The sequence below is a fragment of the Phyllopteryx taeniolatus genome, chromosome 11, assembly GCF_024500385.1.
Source record: "Phyllopteryx taeniolatus isolate TA_2022b chromosome 11, UOR_Ptae_1.2, whole genome shotgun sequence".
In the NCBI taxonomy this organism is placed as follows: Eukaryota; Metazoa; Chordata; class Actinopteri; order Syngnathiformes; family Syngnathidae; genus Phyllopteryx; species Phyllopteryx taeniolatus.
The window spans coordinates 2,662,257-2,685,598 of record NC_084512.1 but is presented as its reverse complement, the minus strand read 5'-3'; the positions used below and the strand labels follow the sequence as shown (position 1 = coordinate 2,685,598).

At 41.8% G+C, this 23,342-nt stretch overlaps 1 protein-coding gene across 2 annotated transcripts in view; it reads right to left on the bottom strand.

Moving 5' to 3' along the window:
* Nucleotides 1-20,500, bottom strand: part of slc18a2 (solute carrier family 18 member 2) — a 31,483-nt gene extending 10,983 nt beyond the window's left edge. Inside the window, exons 1-12 of one of the 2 annotated variants that reach the window (XM_061790822.1) lie at nt 20,387-20,500; nt 20,128-20,270; nt 15,097-15,445; nt 12,625-12,683; nt 12,432-12,515; nt 11,593-11,685; nt 11,000-11,089; nt 10,830-10,873; nt 5,810-5,870; nt 5,514-5,609; nt 3,140-3,218; nt 1,527-1,578 (exon numbers count right to left, since the gene is read on the bottom strand). In XM_061790822.1, the coding sequence (XP_061646806.1) occupies nt 1,527-1,578; nt 3,140-3,218; nt 5,514-5,609; nt 5,810-5,870; nt 10,830-10,873; nt 11,000-11,089; nt 11,593-11,685; nt 12,432-12,515; nt 12,625-12,683; nt 15,097-15,445; nt 20,128-20,270; nt 20,387-20,472 (1,236 nt within the window). In that variant the 5' untranslated portion in view covers nt 20,473-20,500. Of the gene's footprint in view, nt 1-1,526; nt 1,579-3,139; nt 3,219-5,513; nt 5,610-5,809; nt 5,871-10,829; nt 10,874-10,999; nt 11,090-11,592; nt 11,686-12,431; nt 12,516-12,624; nt 12,684-15,096; nt 15,446-20,127; nt 20,308-20,386 lie in introns of both variants that reach the window. The other variant, XM_061790823.1, reaches the window with a different exon arrangement.
* Nucleotides 20,501-23,342: the final 2,842 nt, after the last annotated feature.

Genomic DNA, 23,342 nt, shown 5'->3' with positions numbered 1-23,342 from the left:
GTGGGTTTTCTCCGGGCACTCCGGTTTCCTCCCACATTCCAAAAACATGCATGGTAGGTTAATTGACAACTCTAAATTGCCCGTAGGTGTGACTGTGAGTGCAAATGGTTGTTTGTTTGTATGTGCCTGTGATTGGCTGGCAACCAGTTCAGGGTGTACCCCGCCTCCGGCCCAATGATAGCTGGGATAGGCTCCAGCACCCCCGCGACCCTAGTGAGGAGAAGCGGCTCAGAAAATGGATGGATGGATGGATGGATGGTTGGATGGATAATAGAGTGGTGGCACGGTGAGTGACTGGTTAGCACATCTGCCTCACAGTTCTGAGGACCAGGGTTCGAATCCCGGCCCCGCCTGTGTGGAGTTTGCATGTTCTCCCTGTGCCTGCCTGCGTTTTCTCCGGGCAGTCCGCTTTCCTCCCACATCCCAAAATATGCATGGAAGGTTGATTGAAGACTCTAAATTTCCCGTAGGTGTGAATGTGATTGTGAATGGTTGTTTGTTTACATGTGCCCTGCGATTGGCTGGCGACCAGTTCAGGGTGTACCACGCCTCTTGCCTGAAGATAGCTGGAATAGGCTCCAGCATGCCCGCGACCCTAGTGAGGATAAGCGGTACAGAACATGGATGGATGGATAATAGAGGGTCTATTTTCATAGATTGTACAAATGGTGCGGAGCACAAAAACTGGCACATCTTGAGTTTCATGCAAGCGCCAATTTGGCATACCAGTTTGTGCCAAGCTGGGCGTACCGACGCGACAAGGGTGTGTATTTGGAGATGTGCCTGGAAGCGTGAACATTTGGTGGCAGAAAGTCAGTCTAAATGTACACCTAGTAAGACCACATCTAACTTTTGGCGTTAAGTAGACTGCTGCTCGAAAGCGATTTGATCTGGGTGCAGGAAGACAGATATGCGACCTCCACATACATGTGTGGTTAAGGTCAGAAATATGTGAACATTGGGAATCAAACCCTCTGTATCATTATAGAAATCAATTCATTGTACGCATTAGTATTATCATTATTATCATCATCATCATCATCACACAGCTATGGAGGGAGGGGGCACACGAACCATCGGGGATGGGGATAGATACATGAGGTCCATGGACATATTTAAGTCGCCACGGGTTATCAGCAGCTCATAATGTATTTAGTAAGGGTACCCGTTCACATAGTCTGTTGCCACACCCGCCAAGAGCATTGATATGCTCCACGCATGCACAGATCGCTGCGATTACACATGGTCCTCTACAGCACATAGACGTCTCCATGCGAGACTGTGATTGCGCCACATTTGAAGGGAATGAGAGGAGCCACTTTAATTGGCTGCGAATGAAGTTGGCCGGAGACTTTGGTGCAGCCCGCCTACCTGCAGATCCGGCGGGGTACAATGGTCTATGAAATTACCAACACCGGTCTAACATGTCCCTGATGGAAGGATGCACTGCCCACCGTGCCGGATTTACATCGCTCACGAAAATAGAGCCCCAAGCATACTGTATACTGGAAGTCCACTGTACTTACCCCTATTACACAGACTCCAACCACCACCATCCCAATCAGGGCACAAAGCCATCTGTTGGGGGAGAGACAATTGATCAGGGAATTATAACATTGTCTCTTCAGTCTTAAATCACTCATAGCAATTACATTTAGTTTTTCTTTCTTTCAAACACGACATTTTTAAAATCCTTTATTTATTTTTATTTTTTTTGCAAACGCTTCCAGATAAGAAAATGTGACTCAAGCCAAAAATGTCCTATTGAAAAAAAGGGATTCGGGGAACAAGAATAAGAGTGATCCTAACCAAACAAGTGCCTGAGGAGAAGGCTGGTAAGACCTTTGAACCAGATGAAAATGTCATGTTACCTGAAAGGGCACCTCTACTCATAAAACTGTATACAATGTTAAAACTGCTGAATTTGAATAGAGTAGAAACTAAGGGAAGCATAAGAGATGGAATTGTTGTCATATGAGAAAAAAAAATTCAATGACCTAAAACAAAATCATTATTGAATGTAACATTATTTATTAAAAAAGTACTGTAAAGTCAGTCAAAAATCATTTCCTTTTTTAAACTATGTAAGCGATCATCCAAAAGACGTCACAAGATCACAAAAGTTCTCAGCAAATCTCACGAGACTTAATCCAAGTAAACCTAGAAAAGGATAAACTCCGCATGTATCTTTTTTTTTTTTTACAGTAAAGCTACCATAAAACTGTACCAGAGATGACAAAAAGAAAATGTGTGAAGATGACCATAGATCAAGATATAAAATGGACTGTGACGTGTTGGGAAAGTATTAGGCATGTCCCAGTCCTGGCTGCTCAATGCATGAACATATGGGTAATTTGACAACAAGTTGACAAGAACAAAAAGATTTCAAATCACTGATTTACTTCAGTTTGTTCTTTGCTCAACAAAACCATTTACGTATTTATTGAGTTATATGTAGTTTTTTTGGTCGTGTTATTAACAAAATATTCAAACACCTTTAAGCTTTTTCAAAAGATTTATACTTTATCCTTCATCACTAAAAATTGACTAGTAACAAAGGCGAAAACTATTTTAAACATGATACATTAACTTATCTTGAATCCATCATTTTTATGTGTTGTCACAGTAACACACTCACTGCAGTCAGTGTATTCGAGGGTGATGGTAGAGGTCCACACGAATACAGTACCTGTATGTTGTATTGTCTATAATTGGATTTGGGCATCATCAAATCAGTCATGATAAAAACAGAGCATGTAATCAGGACCTTTGGACTGGTAAATAACATGATTACTGTTGTTATTTTAAATGGGTTGGATTACTTGTTGCTGACAGCTGAGATACAAAATTAAAGTTAGTTGGAGGAAGAATATTTTCAGAAGCATCGTTTTCATAGTCATCATAGTAATTTCTAAAAAGAGGTGTAGTAGACACTGATAACCAAGTTGAACTGCCACTGGAACAGGTGACATATCCAGCGAGACATTATGACGCACTGTAGCATCAAGGCTTCAGTGAGGCCAGGCTCACAAACACTAAAAACACTGAAATCTAATTTTGAAAAGCGGAAACAGATATCGCACGCACCCGAGGGAGTGAAGGAGAGACTGAGAATAGATAAGGCTTATTTCCCTCCTACCTCCCCATCTTGTGCGCCAGCGTACCAAAGATGTAGGTTCCAATAAGGTAGGAGATGGATGCTGGTAGGAAAGCGACTCCTAGACAACAGACACACACACACACACAGAAAAACAGGCGGTACAAAAGACTGAAGGTGTGGTAAGGCTTTGGAAGATTAGCAGATTCTATCAGTGCTTCATCATCAGGCTGCTGTACATCTTCCATTGCCTGTGCATTCCACCTGCCAGCACACGACACCCTAATATCCTGTTCATCGTTTTATTTTTATCGGCCCAAGACTTTATATACAGCAGACTAAAGGAGCAAACCAATAAATATACCAAACCAAATATAAAACTAGATGGAGAAATGTGGTGTATGGTTTATAATTTTGCTGATTGCTCATCAGGTGCTTAAGTTTTTACATTGGTTTCCAGTTAGTACCAGAATACTCAGGTGTCCAACTTAGTACATGGCTTAGCCAAAAGAACCTGACTGATATGTTTTAAAGAAGCTATAGGTTAACAATGCACACATTTTAGATTAAAGTAGATCAAAAGGATATGAAAATGTTATCTAAAGATTTGAAAATGCCAATTGGTAGTGTTCACAATATGATAAAGAAGTGGGTAGTCAAGTAAATTAGCGGTTCTGTTGAAACCAAGCCACAATTAGGTTGACCGACAAAGATTTCAGCCACAACTGCCCTGAAGACTTTTTGGGATCTATCCATCCATTTTTCATACCGCTTATCCTCACTAGGGTCGCAGGCGTGCTAGAGCCCATCCCAGCTGGCTCTGGTCGGGAGGCGGGGTACACCCTGAACTGGTTGCCAGCCAATCGCAGGGCACATAAAAACCAACAACCATCCGCACTCACATGCACACCTACGCGGAATATCGTCAAAATTGTTGGCAAGATGACTGCTGCAGGTTATCAGAAAATATTGGGGGACAATTAGCATTTATCAGCCCGGAAGCTGCGCATGCGACACACTTGGACTTGCCAACATGACAACATGACCTCAATACCATTAAGCCACTCGGGTGAGATCGCAAACATACAGTTCATGTAAGACAACCCAATAATTTAAAAGAACTGGAGGTTTTCTGCCAAGACGACTGGACAGCTTTACCACCTGAGAAAATAAAAGTTCTCATCCACAACTATGATGAAAAACTGCAAGCCGTCATTGTGGTTTCAGAACTAAGGGTATGCATACTTTTGAATTGGGACCATGTCATTATTTTCTTTATTGCTATGATTGTGCTATTGTGAAATGCATTCTCGTTTAATTTGAATTTCAATAAAAATAAAATGTGTTTTGCCTGATCAGTCATGCTTTCTTTGAATCTACTACCCGAAGGGCAACTGTCCTGATACAAAGGTGAATGAATTCAGAACTGAGTGGAGCATGAGCGTGCCACAGCGTGAGAGGGAGTGAGACTACCCGGAGGCTAAACGGAGGCGAGGCTAACTAGAGGCAAGACTAACCGGAGATGAGCCTAACCAGAGGCTAACCAGAGGGGAGGCTAAATGGAGGTGAGCCTAACAGCAGGCAAGGCTACTGCTCAATGCACATACACCAAAATCCATTCAGCCATTCATTTTCTACACCACTTGTCGTCAATAGGGTCACGGGTGAATTGGAGCCTATCCCAGCTGAATTTGGGCGAGAGGTGGGGTAAACTCTGGACTGGTCGCCAGATAATCACAGGGGACATCAGGACAAAAACACATTCACTATGATGACAATTGAGTATCTTTAATTAATGTACAATACCTGGAGGAAACCCACGTAAGAGGGGAGAACATGCAAACCCCACACGGGAAAGCTTGAGCCAAGATTCGAACCAAGAACAATGCCTCACAGCATGCATGCTAACAACGACCTCGCCATGCTGTCTAGATTCGAGGCTGACATTTTGTCAGGAATTTCACTATTAATAATGGGTTTGGGCAGGAGCGGGAGTGAAAGTCACAGGGAGCGGCGGGAGGGGAAACGAAAGTCACCGGGAGTGGACGGGAGTGGAAACCATGACAACTCCCGGTGACTTTTCAAGGAAAAAAAACAGAGGAGGATGGACTGGGAGTAAAAATGGGGGGTTAATGGGAGTGGGAACATTTGGGCTCAGTATTGGGAGGGAATGGGATCAATCTCTGTTGGAGTGGAAGGGAGCGGCAGTCCAAATACACTCTTCTGTCAGCCTCTAGTCCAGACCATTATGTATTTTGAATGTTTTTTAGATAGCTGATAGTACTTTTGGCATGTCATCATGTTATGATTGTGAATGGCACCTGACCCAAACGTTCAAAGTTGACATTCATGTTTATGTGTACTTATGGTATGTTTAAGTGCTAAACATCCATCCATTTTCCGTACTGGTAAATACCTAGCTGCCATTTCCTGGCACACATGGTCTCCATCATCCAGATTGGCAGTGTTGGCTCGAGCATGGCAATGGCCATATTCCCAAAACAAATAGCACCTGTGAAGAAAGATGAAGGATAAATGGATCGAAGTTTTTCTTTTTGAATAATTTATTTTTATTTGATGAAAATGACAGCAAACAATTCTGATGTACCGAATGCAAAGCTTTAGCAGTACTCCAAAAACGTTAATTCACACATCATTAGTGACATTACATTCAATTTGTTTGTGTCTACTGTCCTGGTTTTATGTTCTTACCAGCTGCAATAACAATGTATGGATCCCTCATGAGGGTTAACAGTGGTGTCCCCTTCTGAGTCTATTAAAGGCAAAGTGAAATAAGTTAAAACAAAAGAAAAAAACTGTGTATTATTTAAATGAAACACATGTTTTTCCCCATTTGTTGGAATACTTTAATGCACGAGGGGCAGTCAAAAAGTAATGAGCCCAATTCATATTTTTCACTCAAATTTTCACGGTTTGTAGCTTAAATACTTGTTTCGACGTTTATTTAGTTTAAGCCTCTTCCTGTCAGCCATTTTGAAAATTATGTCATTGTTGGGTGCCGATCAGAAGCAGAGAGCTATGATTGAATTTCTTGCTTTGGAAGGGGAACCGCCACTAAACGTTTTTCAAAACGTTGCAAAATGTGTATGGGGATGCTGCAATAGGCTACAGCACAGTCGAAAAGTGGGTGTCCAGGATCAAAGGCAAAGAACAAGAACTTGTTAGAGTAACCTCTGTGGCAAGCAAAGGAGTGGCAGACCATCTGATCAGAGAAGATTGAACAGTCGCCATTGATGAAATGTGTTATCATTGATGACATAGCCTAACCTCATACACAATTTGCAACCTTTTAGAAATGTTTAGTCGTGGTTTTCCTTCAAAAGCAAGAAATTCAGTCATAGCTCTCTTGAAAATACCCCCAAAATCAATTATTAGTAGGTTAATAATACATAAATTAATAAATTAAATTGGGCTCATTACTCTTTGATTGTCCCTCATAGATGTGCTCTATAAATAAATATATACATTTGTATGATATTGAGATACAAACCCCAATTGTAATAAAGTTGGGACATTGTCCATCCATCCATCCATCCATTTTCCAAGCCGCTTATCCTCACAAGGGGGCGTGCTGGAGCCTATCCCAGCTATCTTCGGGCAGGAGGCAGGGTACACCCTGAACTGGTTGCCAGCCAATCGCAGGGCACGCATAAACGAACAACCATTCACACTCACATTCACACCTAGGGGCAATTTAGAGACTTCAATTAACCTACCATGCATGCTTTGGGGATGTGAGAGGAAACCGGAGTGCCTGGAGAAAACTCACGCAGGCAAAGGGAGAACATGCAAACTCCACACAGGGATTGAACCCCGGTCCTCAGAACTAAGAGGCAGACGCTCTAACCAGTCGTTCACCATGCCGCAGTTGGGACATTGTGCAAAATGTAAATCAAACAGAATACAATAATTTGCAAATCCTTTTCAACCTACAGTATGAATACACTACAAGGACACGGTATTTATTGCTCAAACTGATGAACATTATTGTTTTTTGGAAATATTCTGTCATTTTGAATTTGATGCCTACAACACGTTCCAAAAAAGCTGGGACAGGAGCAACAAAAGTTGAGGGACGCTCAAAAAACACCTGTTTGGAACATTCCACAGGTGAACAGGTTAATTGGAAAAAGGCTAGTGTTCTGATTGGCTATAAAAGGAGCATCCCCGAAGGCTCAGTTCTTCACAAGCAAGGATGGGGCGAGGTTCACCACTATGTGAACAACTGTGTGAGCAAATAGTCCAAGAGTTTAAGAACAACGTTTCTCAATGTCCAATTGCAAGAAATTTAGGGACTTCATCCTCTATGGTCCCTAATATCATCAAAACATTGAGAGAATCTGGAGAAATCTCTGCACATAAGTGGAAAACCAACATTGAATGCCGTTGACCTCCCATCCCTCAGGCAGCACTGTGTTAAAAACCAGCATCATTGTGTAAAGGATATTGCCACGTCGGCTCAGGAACACTTCATAAAACCATTATCAGATAACACAGTTTGTCACTACACCTACAAATGCAAGTTAAAACTCTACCATGCAAAGCGGAAGCCCTACTTTAGTCATTCTTCTATTTATTCATTTTTACCATATTTCATTGTATCTTTTATTGTCATTCAGTTTTTATCCTGTCCTACTGTCTTTTAGTCTTTTAAGTTGTACTCCAGTGTCTCCTCATGGGAGCCTCCACACTTGGGGGTGAATTGGGTCTGCCTACGGGGATGTCATCTTGCAGTTTCCTGAGATCAAGGGGCTAGGGGTAGCCGCACACTGTGGGGAGTGCCTCCAGGTCTACCTTGGTCATTGTGGTCTCTGTGATTGCATCATCCTCTGTGGCTGAAGGCTGTGGCACCTCCCGGGGTGGATGGCTCCCACAGGTTGTCTTTCCTTGCTTTGCCATGTCCCTATACTATTAGTCAAATAGATGCTGTGTTTGTGGGTATCTGTTTTTATATGGGTGTGTTTGCATATATATGTGGAGTTAGGAGGGGTGTTTTTTTTTTGGAGTCTTCGTGCTATTTTAAATGAAACATTTTTTATCACTGTGAAGCACTTTGTTTTGCATTCCTTATGTATGAAAAGTGCTATATAAGTAAAATTTGATTTTATTTGATTTTATATATCAACAACACCCAGAAACGTCGCCGGCTTCTCTGGGCCCGAGCTCATCTGAAACAGACTGACACAAAGTGGAAAAGTGTGCTCTGGTTTGACGAGTCCACATTTCAAATTGTTTTTGGAAACTGTGGACGTTGTGTCGTCTTGGCCAAAGAGGAAAAGGACCATATGGATTGTTATCAATGAAAAGTTGAGTGTTAATGTTATTGTTACTACCCATGTCCTTGCACATCTGTGAAGGCACCATTAATGCTGAAAGGTACATACATATGCTGCCATCCTGCTTATTTCAGCAAGACAATGACAAGCCAAGCCACAGTCTGCACTTGTTAAAATAACGTGGCTTCGTAGCAAAAGAGTGAAGTACAAGACTGGCCTACCAGCAGTCCAGACCAGTCTCCCATTGAAAATGTTTAGCGCAATACTTGAAAAGATACTCCCGTCAATAATCCACTCTGACCAGACAGGTTTCATTAAAGGTTGAAGTTCCACAATAATGTCAGACGTCTATTAAATTTAATACATTTGTCACAGCGTAAAAACCTAAAAGCAATCATCATGTCACTGGATGCAGAGAGAGCTTTCGATAAACCTAACTGGTCTTTCCTATTTGCAGTGCTTCGCGAAATTTGGCTTTGGAGATTCATTTCATTACAGATGCTGGTGGGGGTGGTAGGGTCCCCTGTCGCTCCTCAGGCCTGCTTGCTCCTCTGCGTCTGGCTGCGGTCGCCTCGCCGTCTTCTTGTGGGGGAGCCCTGTGGGGTTTTGTCAATACCTGGTCTGGGGGCGGGTTCGCCTCCCGCAGTCTGGGGTGGGTAGTGGGTACTGGCTGGGACTCTGGGGGGGCGGCACCGCGGAACTGGGTGTGACAGTCCTCTCTCCCTGTGGTTGTCCCGCCATGCCTCTTAAGTACATCAGTGCTGGATGCTTTGCTCCTCTGCCCTGCCAGCTCCTCAGGTCTTTTAATGCATTACACACACTCATCCCTTTTTCAATGGACAACTGATCTCTGCTGGGCGGTGGGATTTACCCTACCCTCGCCCCCATCCTCGCCCCCATCCTGTCAGTCGGGAACCTGACAGTCATATTAACAGGGGGGAGGTGGGTTTCCACTAGGTTCATAGCGGTGTTGCTGGGGCCAGGCCCCTATGGCTGGATGGCTGCTTGGGGTGGGGGCTCCCCTCTCATGCCCCGTGGCTGGTCTCCGGGGTTTGCCCCTTATCCTTCCCCTGTTTCGCATCCCTATGTGCCCTGCTTTCCACCAAACACGGGACACTGTCTTGCCCCTTGGGGGGAGGGGGGGTTGGGGTGGTTGGCTGGGTGGCTGGGGGGTGGCTTTGGGCTGCTGCAGCCTCCTCTGGGTGGGTGGTTTGTGGGCGCCTCGGTGAGGCCGGTGGACCACCCTAGCTCCCTCGGTGTGGGTGCGGTCCCATCACCAGGCCGCTCTCAGGTGGGTGGGGCGGGCTCCTCAGCCCCCGCGGTGCAGGCGCAGCAAGTACAGGTCACTTCTGACGGTTATTGTGCATGTGAGACGGTGTCAATTCACTTGCATGTGTCTGCAGATACTCACCTCTGGGACTTTTTCGCCTGGTGTGGGGCCACTCACTCATTGCAATAAATAACTCATAACTATACAAACTTCCTGGGTATCCACTCACTTGCACTCTATAGACGTTTAGAATTTACATAGCTTTCTCCCACCAAGCTTCAGTTGTACAGCTGGGTCCACTACCTCTGTCCTGGCTGCTTCCCCTCCTGTCTTTGTCCTGTCCAATCCTGTCCTATATTGTCCTGTCCTTCCTTCACAGGGTGTAGCACTCCTGTCCCATACAACACTCGAATCTAATGTGTCATTGTATTAGGCATACTGTATAATGATTTACTTTCCTCATCTTTCTTACAGCTAATGTCCTGTCTTTTGTTGTATTCTCTTCTTATATTATTTAGTTATTTTTTCAATGTCTGTCCCTTTTGTTTTTTTTCTGTCACTCCTCTTTAAACTTTGTTCTGTCCGACTGAATTTTCAATAAAAGCCATCAGAATACAAAGAACCACAGTGCCAGCTTAAAAACTGTTCCGGCATCCAGATTCACCATTCTGCTTGACCTTATAGCCGAACAGGACAAAAAAAAAAAAAAAGAAAAAAAAGAAAATTTTGAAGTGCAAAACACGAGAAACCCTGGACTGTTGGGCAACTGAATGTCATGAAACAATGGGAAAGAATTCCAGCTACAAAGTTAACAATTAGTGTTCTCATTTCCCAAATGCTTATTGAGTGTTGTTAAAAGGTAAGGCGATATAACACAGTGGTAAACATGCTCCTGTCCCAGCTTTTTGGGATCGTGTTGCAAACATCAAATTCAAAACGAATATTTGCAAAAAAACAAACAAAGAAACAATAAAGTTATAAGTTGGAACATTAAATAAAGTATCTTGTTTTTGTAGTGTGTTCAATTGAATAAAAGTTGAAAAAGATTTGCAAATCATTGAATTATGTTTTTATTTATGTTTTATACAATGTCCCAACTTCATTGGAATTGGGGTTTGCACTTTTCTTTATTGAAATTATTTTGCAGTGAGATGAAACTACTTACCTCTGGTTCTACTTTGGTGGGCTGGAGTATAAAAAGCTGTAAAGCTGTTAAGGAAACAATTAACAAAATAATATCAAAATGAAGATTCACTATTATAATAAGCTTTTGTAGTAATATTATTTTTTTTTATAGTAATTATTGGTCTAAAATATAATGTCATTGTTGTTTACCTCCATCAAACAGAGCCAGAAAAGCCAGAACAAGGAATGGAGCAGTTTTTCCAATGAACTCATACATCACACTACCAAATGGGGGTCCAACTGTGGAGAATAAACTGGATTGTCAGTGAAATAGATGACAATTATACCCACTTAAAATGTTGTGACTTTTTAAGAGCATTATTACCACTTTTTTTTTGCCAGGTTACCTATTAAAATTGCAGTGTGGCAGTGTGTGTGTGTGTGTGTGTGTGTGTGTGTTTGTATATATATATATATATATATATATATATATATATATATATATTTCTTAGACTTAGCATACCAAAACATCCATCCATCCATTTTTTTCTTTATCCCACTGATCCTCATGAGGGTCATGTGGGTTTGCTGGAGCCTATATCAACTGACTCTGAGACGCAGGGACTGGTTGCCAGGCAATCACAGCACACCAAAACATTTTGGTTGAATTCACAAAGAAAAAAAGAGCTGGAGCAGAAAATAGCAGCTCAACTTCATATTTTATTTCATTTATGTTGGTGTAAAGGCAAAGTGTCCTGATACTTTTGTCTGTAGGGTGTAATACTGTACAAATAGTTGCCTACCTAAAACTCCCATTGCCAGACCCCCAAGGGCAATCCCTATAGCATGTCCTCTCTCCTCATCATCTGTGTATACACTTGCAAGCATTCCCATGCCTGAAAATACAGACACATACATTGTATTGACATTTACTGATCATATTTTACAGGTCAAGTCTGTATGAATGGCAGAACACGGGATGTTGTGTGTGTGCCGCTCCAGATAATGAGCTTGGTAACACTTTTGCTATGAAGTAATACTGTACTGACTGTGACCAATGCAACAGGGATGCATTACTCCTATTCAAACTCAGGGAAAATAGTTTGTTCAACTATTGTTAAATTAATTTTAAACAGGAGTTTGGTAACCAAAAAAAATAATAATTGCTTGAAATATTTCAACATTATTGTGAGATAAAGTGAAGACAATTTGCAATTGTGGTACAGATTAGAGAAAGAAACGTGAAATAGATTTGATGATTTGTTTTAGCGGGCTACATAAAATTATGTGGTGAGCCGGACCTGGAATTATCGCCAGACAGTATAATAGCACGGTGATCGTGAAGAGTGGGAAACAGCAAATGGGCCAAAAATGATAAATGACTTAATAGAGTGCTATTAAGTCATCTATCATTTTTTTTCATTTTCGACTTTTGCTTCATTAACAGTACCGTTCTTTGTTTATTGGCTGGAAGAAATCACATGATTCTACTTCTCTAATAGATGTGGCTTCCATTTAGACTAAAGATTAGGCTACAAAATATGGTTAATTGCTGAATATACAGTAGGGCATTTCATGCAAAATATTGTGTATAGCTTAATAGATGACTTATGAGAACCATACAAAGAAAATTAGTTCTTACCGGCAACAGATGAGCAGGAGGAGCCCACACCTTGAAGTGATCTGGCCAGAAACAGCAGAGCGTAGCTCGATGAGAAGGCGAACACTTCACAACAATAAGAATAAAATAAATACGGGCGAGGACACATCGGGCATGAAGCAGGCACTTTATTTTCTTTCAATAATAAACATATAATGTATGTATTGGAACTTACTAATTGTAGAGATGAACATGATACAGAAGCCAATGAATATGGGGAGCTGGTATCCAATCCTAGGGGCATAAGAGCCAATCATTTAAAACTGCATGCATTGTTTTCATATGACTACTACTACTACGACTAAAACTACAACAAAATCAATTATTTCAACATGTCATGACTTTCAGCTTGTTCCATCAGGGATGTACATAATAATAATAATATTATCCATCCATCCATCTATTTTCCTAATGTCGCAGGGGTGCTCGAGCCTATCCCAGCTGACTCTGGGTGAGAGGCGGGGTACACCCTGAACTGGTCGCCAGCCAATCACAGGGCACATACATACAAACAACTATTCGCACTCACATTCACACCTACGGACAATTTAGACTCTTCAATCAACCTACCATGCATGTTTTGGGGATGTGGGAGGAAGCCAGAGTGCCCGGAGAAAAGCCACGCAGGCACGGGGAGAACATGCAAACGCCACACAGGCGGGGCCGGGATTTGAACATGCGTGGTAGTTTGATTGAAGAGTCTAAATTGCCTGTAGGGGTGAATGTGAGTGCAAATGATTGTTTGTTTCGATGTGCCCTGCGATTGGCTGGCGACCAGTTCAGGGTGTACCCCGCCTCTTGCCCGAAGATAGCTGGGTAAACTCCAGCATACCAGTGAGGATAAGCGGTGTAGAAAATGGATGGAAGGATGGATGAGTATTATTATTATTATTACAGGAAGTCCTCGATTTACGAACAAGTTCCGTTCCTACGCTGGCGACGTAACCCGAATTTCACTGTAAGTCGGATTTTACCGTTAAAGTCGAAATTTACGTCAAAATACTTCTGTTACGGGCAGCCGTGGCCCAATGGTTAACCTGCCCAAACATCGCCTGCCACCGTGGGGGACCTAGGTTCCAGACCCCGACTGGACCATCTGCCAACATCCCCCGGTCTCACGGCTGTGGTGTCCTTGAGCAAGACACTGATACCCCGAAATGCTCTCTGGGCGCTTCAGCTGCCCCCTGCTCCAGTGTGTTCCACTAACATGTGTATGTGTTCACTGTGATGGGTTAAATGCAGAGAACAAATTTCGTGTGCATGAATGCATGTTCAGGACAATAATAGGTGATTCTATTCTATTCTATTCTATTCTATTCTATTCTATTCTATTCTAGTCTATTCTATTGTCCCACGTGATTGTGACAGCAAGCTCAGTGTGTGTGGGTGTGTGCGTCGATGTGTGAGTGAGACGGGATTGTGTAGGAGGAAGGAGTGTGCGCATGTGTCAGTGTGTACAGTGGCAAGTGTAGTGACGGCGACCGGTTAAGAGTAGCGATTAGCGGAGGACTAGTTGACGTTGAATGTGCAGAGGAGCAAATAAAGCCATTAAAGCAGCAAATCGGTGCTTCGTGCCTTTATTGTTGGCGCCACACAGCTCAGCTGTGCAACGAGAGAAGGGAGTTTAACCCCGAGGAGGACAACCTATAAAGAAACTAAAATACATTAAAATAAAAAAATAAGATGCTGTACTTACCATTACTGCTGAGAGTGTGAAAAAAGGAGGTTTGAAAAAGGCAAAGATAATCCCGGCGCACAAACACAGACAAGCACTATGCACTAGCTAAGCAGAAACACTATGGTGCTGGGGACAAAATGGCGGACGAGGCACGGGCGTCGTAAAGTCGAAACGTCGTAGGTCGAGTCCGTCGTAACTCGAGGACTTCCTGTATTAGTGGTAGTCGTGGTAGTGCTATTGTTACTATTATTATTCATTATATTTTCTTAATAAAAAAGCAAATCCCCACAATCAAAACTTTTATATTCATGGTACAGAGTCAATTTGTCTGACTTGTCTTGTGTTGTCCTTTGTCAAGAGGGAAGGTGACTATACACAAGTAATAGTGCTGTTCGTCTTCTCAATTACGCCTTTTCTGAGTGTGCACCTGAGACACTAAATACTACCTTGGAGGTGCATACCAATAATGTTTGCGCACTCAGAAAGCCACAATGTGATGTCAACTTTGCTGTGAAAGATTATGGAGTTGTAAGAGCCATTGATGTATCAAAATATGCTGACATGATTGTTCCAACATTTATTGGTCATATTTATGACAATCTGAATTTGTATATCATTGATTTGATTAATTACCTCTACATTCATGCAATTTGAGCTATCCCACCCATTGTGTAATTATCCATGTGTGGAAAAAAAGGAAATGCTTTGCCCACACATACAGTATGTAAATGCATACAATCAGGAATTCTGCGCTGTTGACTGAGTAGGGGGATATTTGTAGCTGTAACTGAACCATAATCAATTTATACTTCTGTCAATTTGAAATAATGTCCTGTTTTTTAATAACAAAAAATAGAAATAAAAAAATAATCAGATTCATTGATTAATCAACAGTTTAGTCTATTATTATAATAATAGTTGCAGCCCTAAAATGAACACAATTAATGCATGGATGAGCAAAAACCTCACCTGTTGGTGAGTGGCCCTATGAAGGGGTTGGTCAGCAGCTGCACGGTGGCCTTTGAGGCAAACAACATCCCCACTTTGACATTCTCGTTGATCAGTTTACTGGTCGAGTGCGGGCAGTCGGAGGAGTTCTGTGGCAGCTGGGCAGCAGCTGCGGCAGGGGTGGACGTTGGCACGACCACGTCAGTCGACCTGGCTGTGCTGTTGGAGCCTGACAACCTCACTGTGTTGTCGTATAAGGACACGATCCTATCGAAGGCTCCCGGAGGAGTCTGTTGCTGTGATAACGTGTTGTTCAATGCCTGATCTGTTGATTCATCCAGGTTGTACAGGTAGCTGGGGATGATGGGCACTGTTGGGCATAAAGAGGCATCAGATGACTGATGAGATTAAATCTGACGTGACCACTGACTGATGAATTAGGCAGGATGCTATTCTGGATGACGTTGCTATACTGTGTATGTATGGAGACAAAGGGTGCTGAGTTGGTTTGTTTGTTGGGACCATGCCTCCAACCCTCACACGGGAATAATGCATATGATATTTACTCTGTATCAGTGGTTCTCAAACTTTTAACAAGTACCACCTCAAAAAAATACTTAGCTCTCCAAGTACCACCATAATGACGACATTAAAATACAGTAACGCAGTAGGACCAAGTGTTCATCAAAAATTATGCAGAAGAGTTATTCCTGTAGTTGTTAATGTAAGCACACTCTTAACGCTATGCACAGTTTGAACAATAACACTGCACTTAAATATGGGAAAAGAAGACAATGCTACTTCATGATTAAATTAACAATTATTGCACATTTAAGGTTTAATAGAAATTGGACTTAAATGTTTGAGAATAAAGTTCTTAAACCTATTGTGCTATTTGTAAATGTTAAATACATCTGAACTGTGCTTAAAAAGTAAAGAAATTACGTATTACCTTCAAAACACAGAATCCACACAGTCCAGGCCAACATTCAAACCAGCGACGTCTTTATTGTAATATGTTTGAATGTACAGTATTTCATGTTTTATATGTTGTAAAATTGATTTGTATTTCACTTTGAGAACCACTGCTCTTTATAATTTTATCCTTAATGGCATTATTAAATTATTCCAGCCTCTATTCCAACCAAAATGTATGCATTAAGCTCTTTGCAATTAGTAAACTAAACACACCCAATTGTGGAGAACTCTCTAACTAATAACAAGCTCAAGTTTTACAATGAAGAGCTTTGCCAAAATTCTTATTGAGCCAATAAGGCCATCATGCTTAATGTTGAGGCAAATAACAAGGGGAAACAAATACATAGGTTCGGAACTTGACAGTTTGTATGTACTGTGTGTATACGAACAAGTGACAATGAGCAAACTATACTGTCTTCACACAGTTCATTGAATAAAACAAATCTGCAACCTGCACCACAAATTTGCATCACAAAATTAGCACTTGAACTTGATTCAAAGACAAAAAGCTACATGAATGCTAATGACTGAAACAGAAGCATGGGGCAGCTATGTTACAGCTAACGTTACATTTAAAATCTGGGCTTGGCTGTTGCTTCTGGAAAGTAAAAGTAATTTCATTACATAATTGACATTTCCACCACATTCAAGAAACACTGGAGTTTCACAACACATCTTTGACGTGTTCCCTCATGCTTTTATTGACAGGGAACCAGAGGCGAGATATAAATGAGATATGACAAGCAACAAGGAACGGCAGCCAGACTCAAACCAGGGATGTTCAGTTCAGCACCCTGAGCCCCCCGAGGCCACGGCAGTGCCAGGAAAATGAACTTTATTTAGAGTAAGAGGAAAGGGGAGGTGATGTAGCACTACACGAGACAAAAACAGACAAGACACAGGCAGCAGCAGTCAATATTAGAAAATAAAAATATATACTGTATGTGTACATTTGGAGCAAGATGTCTCAGAGTGATATAAAGCCTTCTATATAAATGTCTTCTTCTGAGAGAAAGTGGTTTCTTGTTAGAATTGTGATTAAATCAAAAGCCACATTGCTGACGCTGACCATTAAAGCTACAAACACACAACAACAAAAACAACAACACATTCATTTGACGTTTGGGAGTCTATTATCGTAGACAGCGCATCTGAAAATGGGCATAACCGGATTTTCGTTCAAGCAAAAGGCTCATGTTTACCAATTTGGCAGACCGGTCTGCGACAAACTGGGCTTAACGGCGCAACGAGTGTGCGTCCTTTGGCATGTGCCTGGCGCAGTGACAATTCGATGGCAGAAAGTCATCCTAAACTTACACCTGCTGAGACCACGTCTAAGTTCTGGTGCAGCTGGTCGAACGCGATTTTGGTGAATTTGATCGGTGCAGGGAAACATGATATGCGAGTTCCATGGGCATGTGTGGTGGATGTCAGACGTATTCCATTCAAAAATATGGGAAAAGCGGGCATCAAACCTTCTGAATCATTAGAAATCAATTCATTGAATGTATTCTTCTTCTTCATCATCAATCAATCATGTAAAGCACATTGAGTTACCTTGTGTATGAATGCGCTTTGCTTTGCTTCGCTTTCTTATTATTAACATCATTATCATTATTAGGTGGCACAGTGGACGACTGGTTAGAGCGTCTCCCTCACAGTTCTGAGTACCATGGTTCAATCCCCGGCCCCGCCTGTGTGGAGTTTGCATGTTCTCCCCGTTCCTCCGTGGGTTTTCTCCAGGCACTCCGGTTTCCTCCCACATCCCAAACACATGCGTGGTAGGTTGATTGAAGACTCTAAATTGCCCGTAGGTGTGAATGTGAGTGCGAATGGTTGTTTGTTTATGTGTCCTGCGATTGGCTGGCAACCAGTTCAGGGTGTACCCCGCCTCCTGCCCAAAGATAGCTGGGATAGGCTCCAGCACTCCCATGACCCTAGTGAGGATAAGCGGCTCAGAAAATGGATGGATGGATTATCATTATTAGATTTTTTAAAACATCCCACTGCTATGGGGGAGGGGGGCACACAAACGATCAGGGGTACATGAGTTTCGCAGACTTAATTATGTCTCCAGCGGTTATAACCAGCCAGTACTGTATTTAATGGGGGTACCCGCTAACATTGTCTGTTTCCACACCAGCGTAAAGCAGTGACAATGCTTGGATCGCTGTGATTATGCATTGTCCTCTTCCGCACACAGATTTCTCCATGAGAGACTGTAATTGCACCACATTTAAAGGGAATGAGAGGGACCGCTTTGATTGACATCATTGAAATCGGCTGTGCTCACACCTACAGCTCTTTTAATGCGCTAGCTTGCATTTGTATTCGAAATTACCAAAACTTGGTCTAACCCACCTCCGTGCAGATTTACGCCGCCCGCTGCGTGAGATTTAGGCCGGTCAAAAAAATAGAGCCCTTTGTGTTTGAGAAAAAAAATGCTATAACCAAACATTGCAAATATTGTAAAATCCATTCATTAAGATAAGAAGAAAATGCAATTATTTTGCTACCATAGAAACATTTCACACGCATTTGACCAGGAGTTGAAAAGCTGACTTTAGGAGAAAAGATGGGTACACCCTGAACTGGGCACTCGCCAATCGCAGGGCACATACTGTACAGACAAACAGGCATTCACATATTCACACCGATGAACAATCAAGAGTGTCATGTTTTTTGAGATGTGGATGGAAGCCGCAGCACCGTGAGAAAACATCCGCAAGCACAGGGAGAACATGCAAACTCCACAAGGAAGGGCTTGAGCCCAGATTTGAACCCGAGACCAATTGATTTACCTTTTTATTATAGCAATTTGTAAATTACTAATTGTACTAAAGTAGTAAATAATTAAATTTAGTAATGTCAAAGGCTTTTGCATTCAAACAACAAAATGCATATATGTCAACCTTAAACCATGTCACAGACACATTTCCATGTACACTGATAGACATTTCGTAGGGTTTTTACAGTAACTTACTCGCAACAGTGTTGTTGTTAAATAAGGCACACAATCAATGAACTACAGGTAACATAAACACACATATTCATGTTATGTGAATCCTGATTGTATGTTGGGAGCCACGGAGCTTGTGCTACAAAATACATTAACTTTCTGTGTGACGTCAACCAAAATGCAGTGTAAACTAGTTAATTACTGTAAAATCACTTTAAAGTACTGTATTTTACTGTATGTGGTAAATAACTGTAGAATTCTGTAGAATAACAGTGTATGTTATGCATAAAACAGGAAAAAATTGATTCTGATGAAAGGGGACCTTTGAGACATAAGCTGTCTATAGTATTGAATAGATGATCATAAAACATATTACCCATATTTTTCAAAAAGTGGTTATTTATCTATTAACAAAAATAGTAAATGCCACAAAATTAAATGAGAAAATCGAGAAATAATGAATGAGTTATATTTTCTTTGATGCGTGAGGACCTCCTGACCTCCTAAATAAGGAACGTGCCTGAAGATCACATTTGTTGTAAATTGGCACTATGTAGACAGCATTTTATTTTACTGGCAATAGCCTCTAGATTAGATGATTATCTTATGTAATTATGGCAATTGTCTCGAAACTTTCGATTATGTTTCCCACAAAATTACAAAATAGCCATCAAAAGACACATTCACATAGGGATCACGTAACAAATTAAGTGTTTCAGGCACAGCAAGCAAAATGTATGCATGCACGCACGCACCCATACACACACAAGTATGACAAATTTCCTTAGTGGTCATAATATTAATTCATGTCAAAGATTAGCCCATTTTTGTTTGTATAAGATAATGGAGAACATGATCACATATTTCTTTTAAAAAAATAGCTATTTACAAAATATTTTTAGATATGTAAAATGTCCCTTTTGGTGACCTTTGCACCTTGCAGTTGACTTAATTATGTAATTATGGCTGGTAATGAACCTCTTAATTTAAAACAATGCTCAGTGCCATTCGCATGGGCGAGCTGAGCCACTTGTTGCACCAAATCATAAACAATAATATAGAATAATGTTTTTTTTGTTTTTCAAGTGAGGCGTGTGAGAAACGTTTGCACCTACCGACCACGGTCAGCAGCATGTTATCCAACAACAGAGCCACAAAAACAATGAAGAGAATAAGTTTCCTCGACTGCCTTTCCTCTCTGAGCCAGTTGAGTAAATTAAACTGGCGGAAGGCGTCCAGTCTGCCCATGGTGTTAATTCTGTAAAAAGAGCAGGATGAATGGGTGACAGGTGGTCCTGTGAAGACAGACAAGCGTTCAAATCCATAAAAGCATTCTAGCGGGGCAAAGTGTGGACATGCACGGTCTCATCTTACCTGGGATGCACAGAGGTCAGTGGCAGCCTTGCAGGAGCGTGCAGCGAGCGGGTGCGCTGAATCTTTCTACTTGCCGATGACGTCATACAGCATGCTTCGCGAAGGCTCCTATTAGACACGCACGCACAGCACTTAACTGTTAACAATACACAGACAGACAGAAGTCGTCATCAAACTGTTGGGATCTGTGACATGAAGGATTGTTCATTGATCAAAAATACAACTGAGACTCATTTCTAGTACCCATTTATTTTGTTATTGTAATTGCTAAAAACTCTGTTGAATTTTCTATTGTGTTTCGCATAGGAAATAAAAAGTAAAGGCGTCAGATCTACACTATAACCTCAGTAAATGGCCGGGTAAATTACTGAATTGGGCTAAAAAAAATTTCTCCTCTATTTTCTCGCTAAGCCATTTTTTAAAACCTCAATTTCGTGTTAATTCAGTATCTTAGATGTCCAATTTTTGGTAGCAGTAGCTGGATAAGTACCTAAAAATATTCCTGAACGATCTTTCCAGGGACACGAGTTCATCAATCACTTTATTTCCAGTTAGCCAGTTCGATTTTGAAGTGAACATTACGTAGTAAACACAGTCAAGAGGATTTGGGTAATTCCAAAGCATTACTTTTAATAACGGTTTTGGAGTGAGACCTGTCTCTGTTGATGGGACATATTAAGGCAGTGATGTCAAACCTATGATCTATGGGCCATAAGCAGCCCCCCAAGGGATCAAATAAGACTGGGTTGGATGACTTTTGCAAGGTGTAAAACTAAGAGAACGTATGAACTACATTTTGTCAATAAAATCAACTGTTGTTGCTAATTTTGTCGACTGGAGGTCGCATTGACACAATGTTTTATTTGTGTAACATTTTATTTCTGGGCGGCACGGTGGCCGACTGGTTAGAGCGTCAGCCTCACAGTTCTGAGGTGCGGGGTTCAATCCCCGTCCCCGCCTGTGTGGAGTTTGCATGTTCTCCCCGTGCCTGCGTGGGTTTTCTCCGGGCACTCCGGTTTCCTCCCACATCCCAAAAACATGCATTAATTGGAGACTCTAAATTGCCCGTAGGCATGACTGTGAGTGCGAATGGTTGTTTGTTTCGATGTGCCCTGCGATTGGCTGGCAACCAGTTCAGGGTGTACCCCGCCTCCTGCCCGATGACAGCTGGGATAGGCTCCAGCATGCCCGCGACCCTAGTGAGGAGAAGCGGCTCAGAAAATGGATGGATGGATGGATTTTATTTCTGTGAAAATGACAGCGCCTGTATTGATTGTATTGCATTGACATGTGTGTTACAGTATGTTATTACCTCTAGGTGTTAGTAATATGCAGGACATGGAGTTGAAGGCCAGATGTGTTGTTGGGAAAACCCCCAGCAATAAAAATGTTCTGAGTACGTGACTTCGGTGTGGTACGTCCATAACAATTCATAGTACCAGGATAAAAAGGCAAAAAGGTGTAAATACCATTCGCCAGCCTGATGAATTCAAACTGTCTGGTAATGTTGATGAGAACTGGAAAATGTTCAAACAAAGTTTTGAGCGCTATACCTTGGCTATCGGTCTCGAAGATGACGATAGGAGGTAGTTACCATGGATGTGCACAACACTTTTGTCTTCACGGAAGATGAAACGAATAAGTATGACGCTGTCATAGCAAAGTTTGAGCAATACTGCACACCGAAGAAGAATAAAACCTATGAGAGGTACGTCTTCAGAAACAGGCTGCTAAAAGAGACAGAATCAATTGAAAAATATGTCACAGATTTGTAAAAAAAAGATGTAAAAAACAGACATGCAACTTTGGAACATTATGTGATTCAATGGTAGGAGACCAAACAGTCATTGGTGTTCTTGATAACAGAGTGAGAATGCACCTGCTAAAAAAATGAGATCTCACGCTGGAGAAGGGAATGAGAATATGCCAAGGGTCAGAGAGTGCCAAAGCGCAAATTAGGACTTTCGTCCATGACAAAGAGAACATGGGGGTGGACATGGTGAATAGAACTGACAAGTGTGCCTCAAATATAGGAAAAGCCACAAGCCTGAAGAAAGAAACAAACGTCTGTGAGCGGTGCGGCAGTAAACATGCGCCTAAACAGTGTCCAGCATTTGGAACAGACTGCAGAAAATGCGGAGGAAGAAATCACTTTGCGAAGTGCTGTTTTTCAACAAAAAAGTACAATTCTTGGAGAGGACCAATGTCAGCGAGGATGGGGATTCACTAGCCTATGTGGGAACTGTAAAAGATGACATCAGTGACACGGAGGATTAATGGTTCGCATATCTGGACGTGAACGGGACAGATGTGAAACTGAAACTCGACACTGGGGTACAAGCCAATATACTGCCTATGAAAGACTGTGAGACTGAAAACAAAGCCGAAGGTAAAATGTAAAAAGATGAATCTGAGATCCTATGATAACACACCTATACCCCACCGTGTTTTGAGTAACTGTGACAAGGAGTAGAACATCTGTCAATGCTCTTTTTGTTTTGGTGGAAGGTAATAGAAAGGCTATATTACGGCTGAATATATGTTCAAAACTGGGCCTGATTAAGCGAGTTGATAACATAAACAAATAGAAAGTAGCAGGAAATACACAAAATCAGACTAAACAGTCAAAACACTGTGACTGGGTTAAAGAATACAGTGGTTGTCAAAGGAATAGGGTGATTACCTGGAGAACATAAAAAAAGACTTGCAGAAAATGCAGTGCCAGTTTCCCACCCAGCCAGAAAAGTACCCATACTTTTAAAAAAGAGGCTTGGGGGAAAATTGGACACACTGTAAAAGAAGTAATTGTTAGAAAATAGAATAACCTACACTTCCTTAGTTATCCTAGAAAAAGCAGACAAGGAATTGAGATTGTGCATAGATCCAAAGGCTGCGATTGGCTGGCGACCAGTTCAGGGTGTAGCCGCCTCTCGCCCGGAGTCAGCTGGGATAGGCT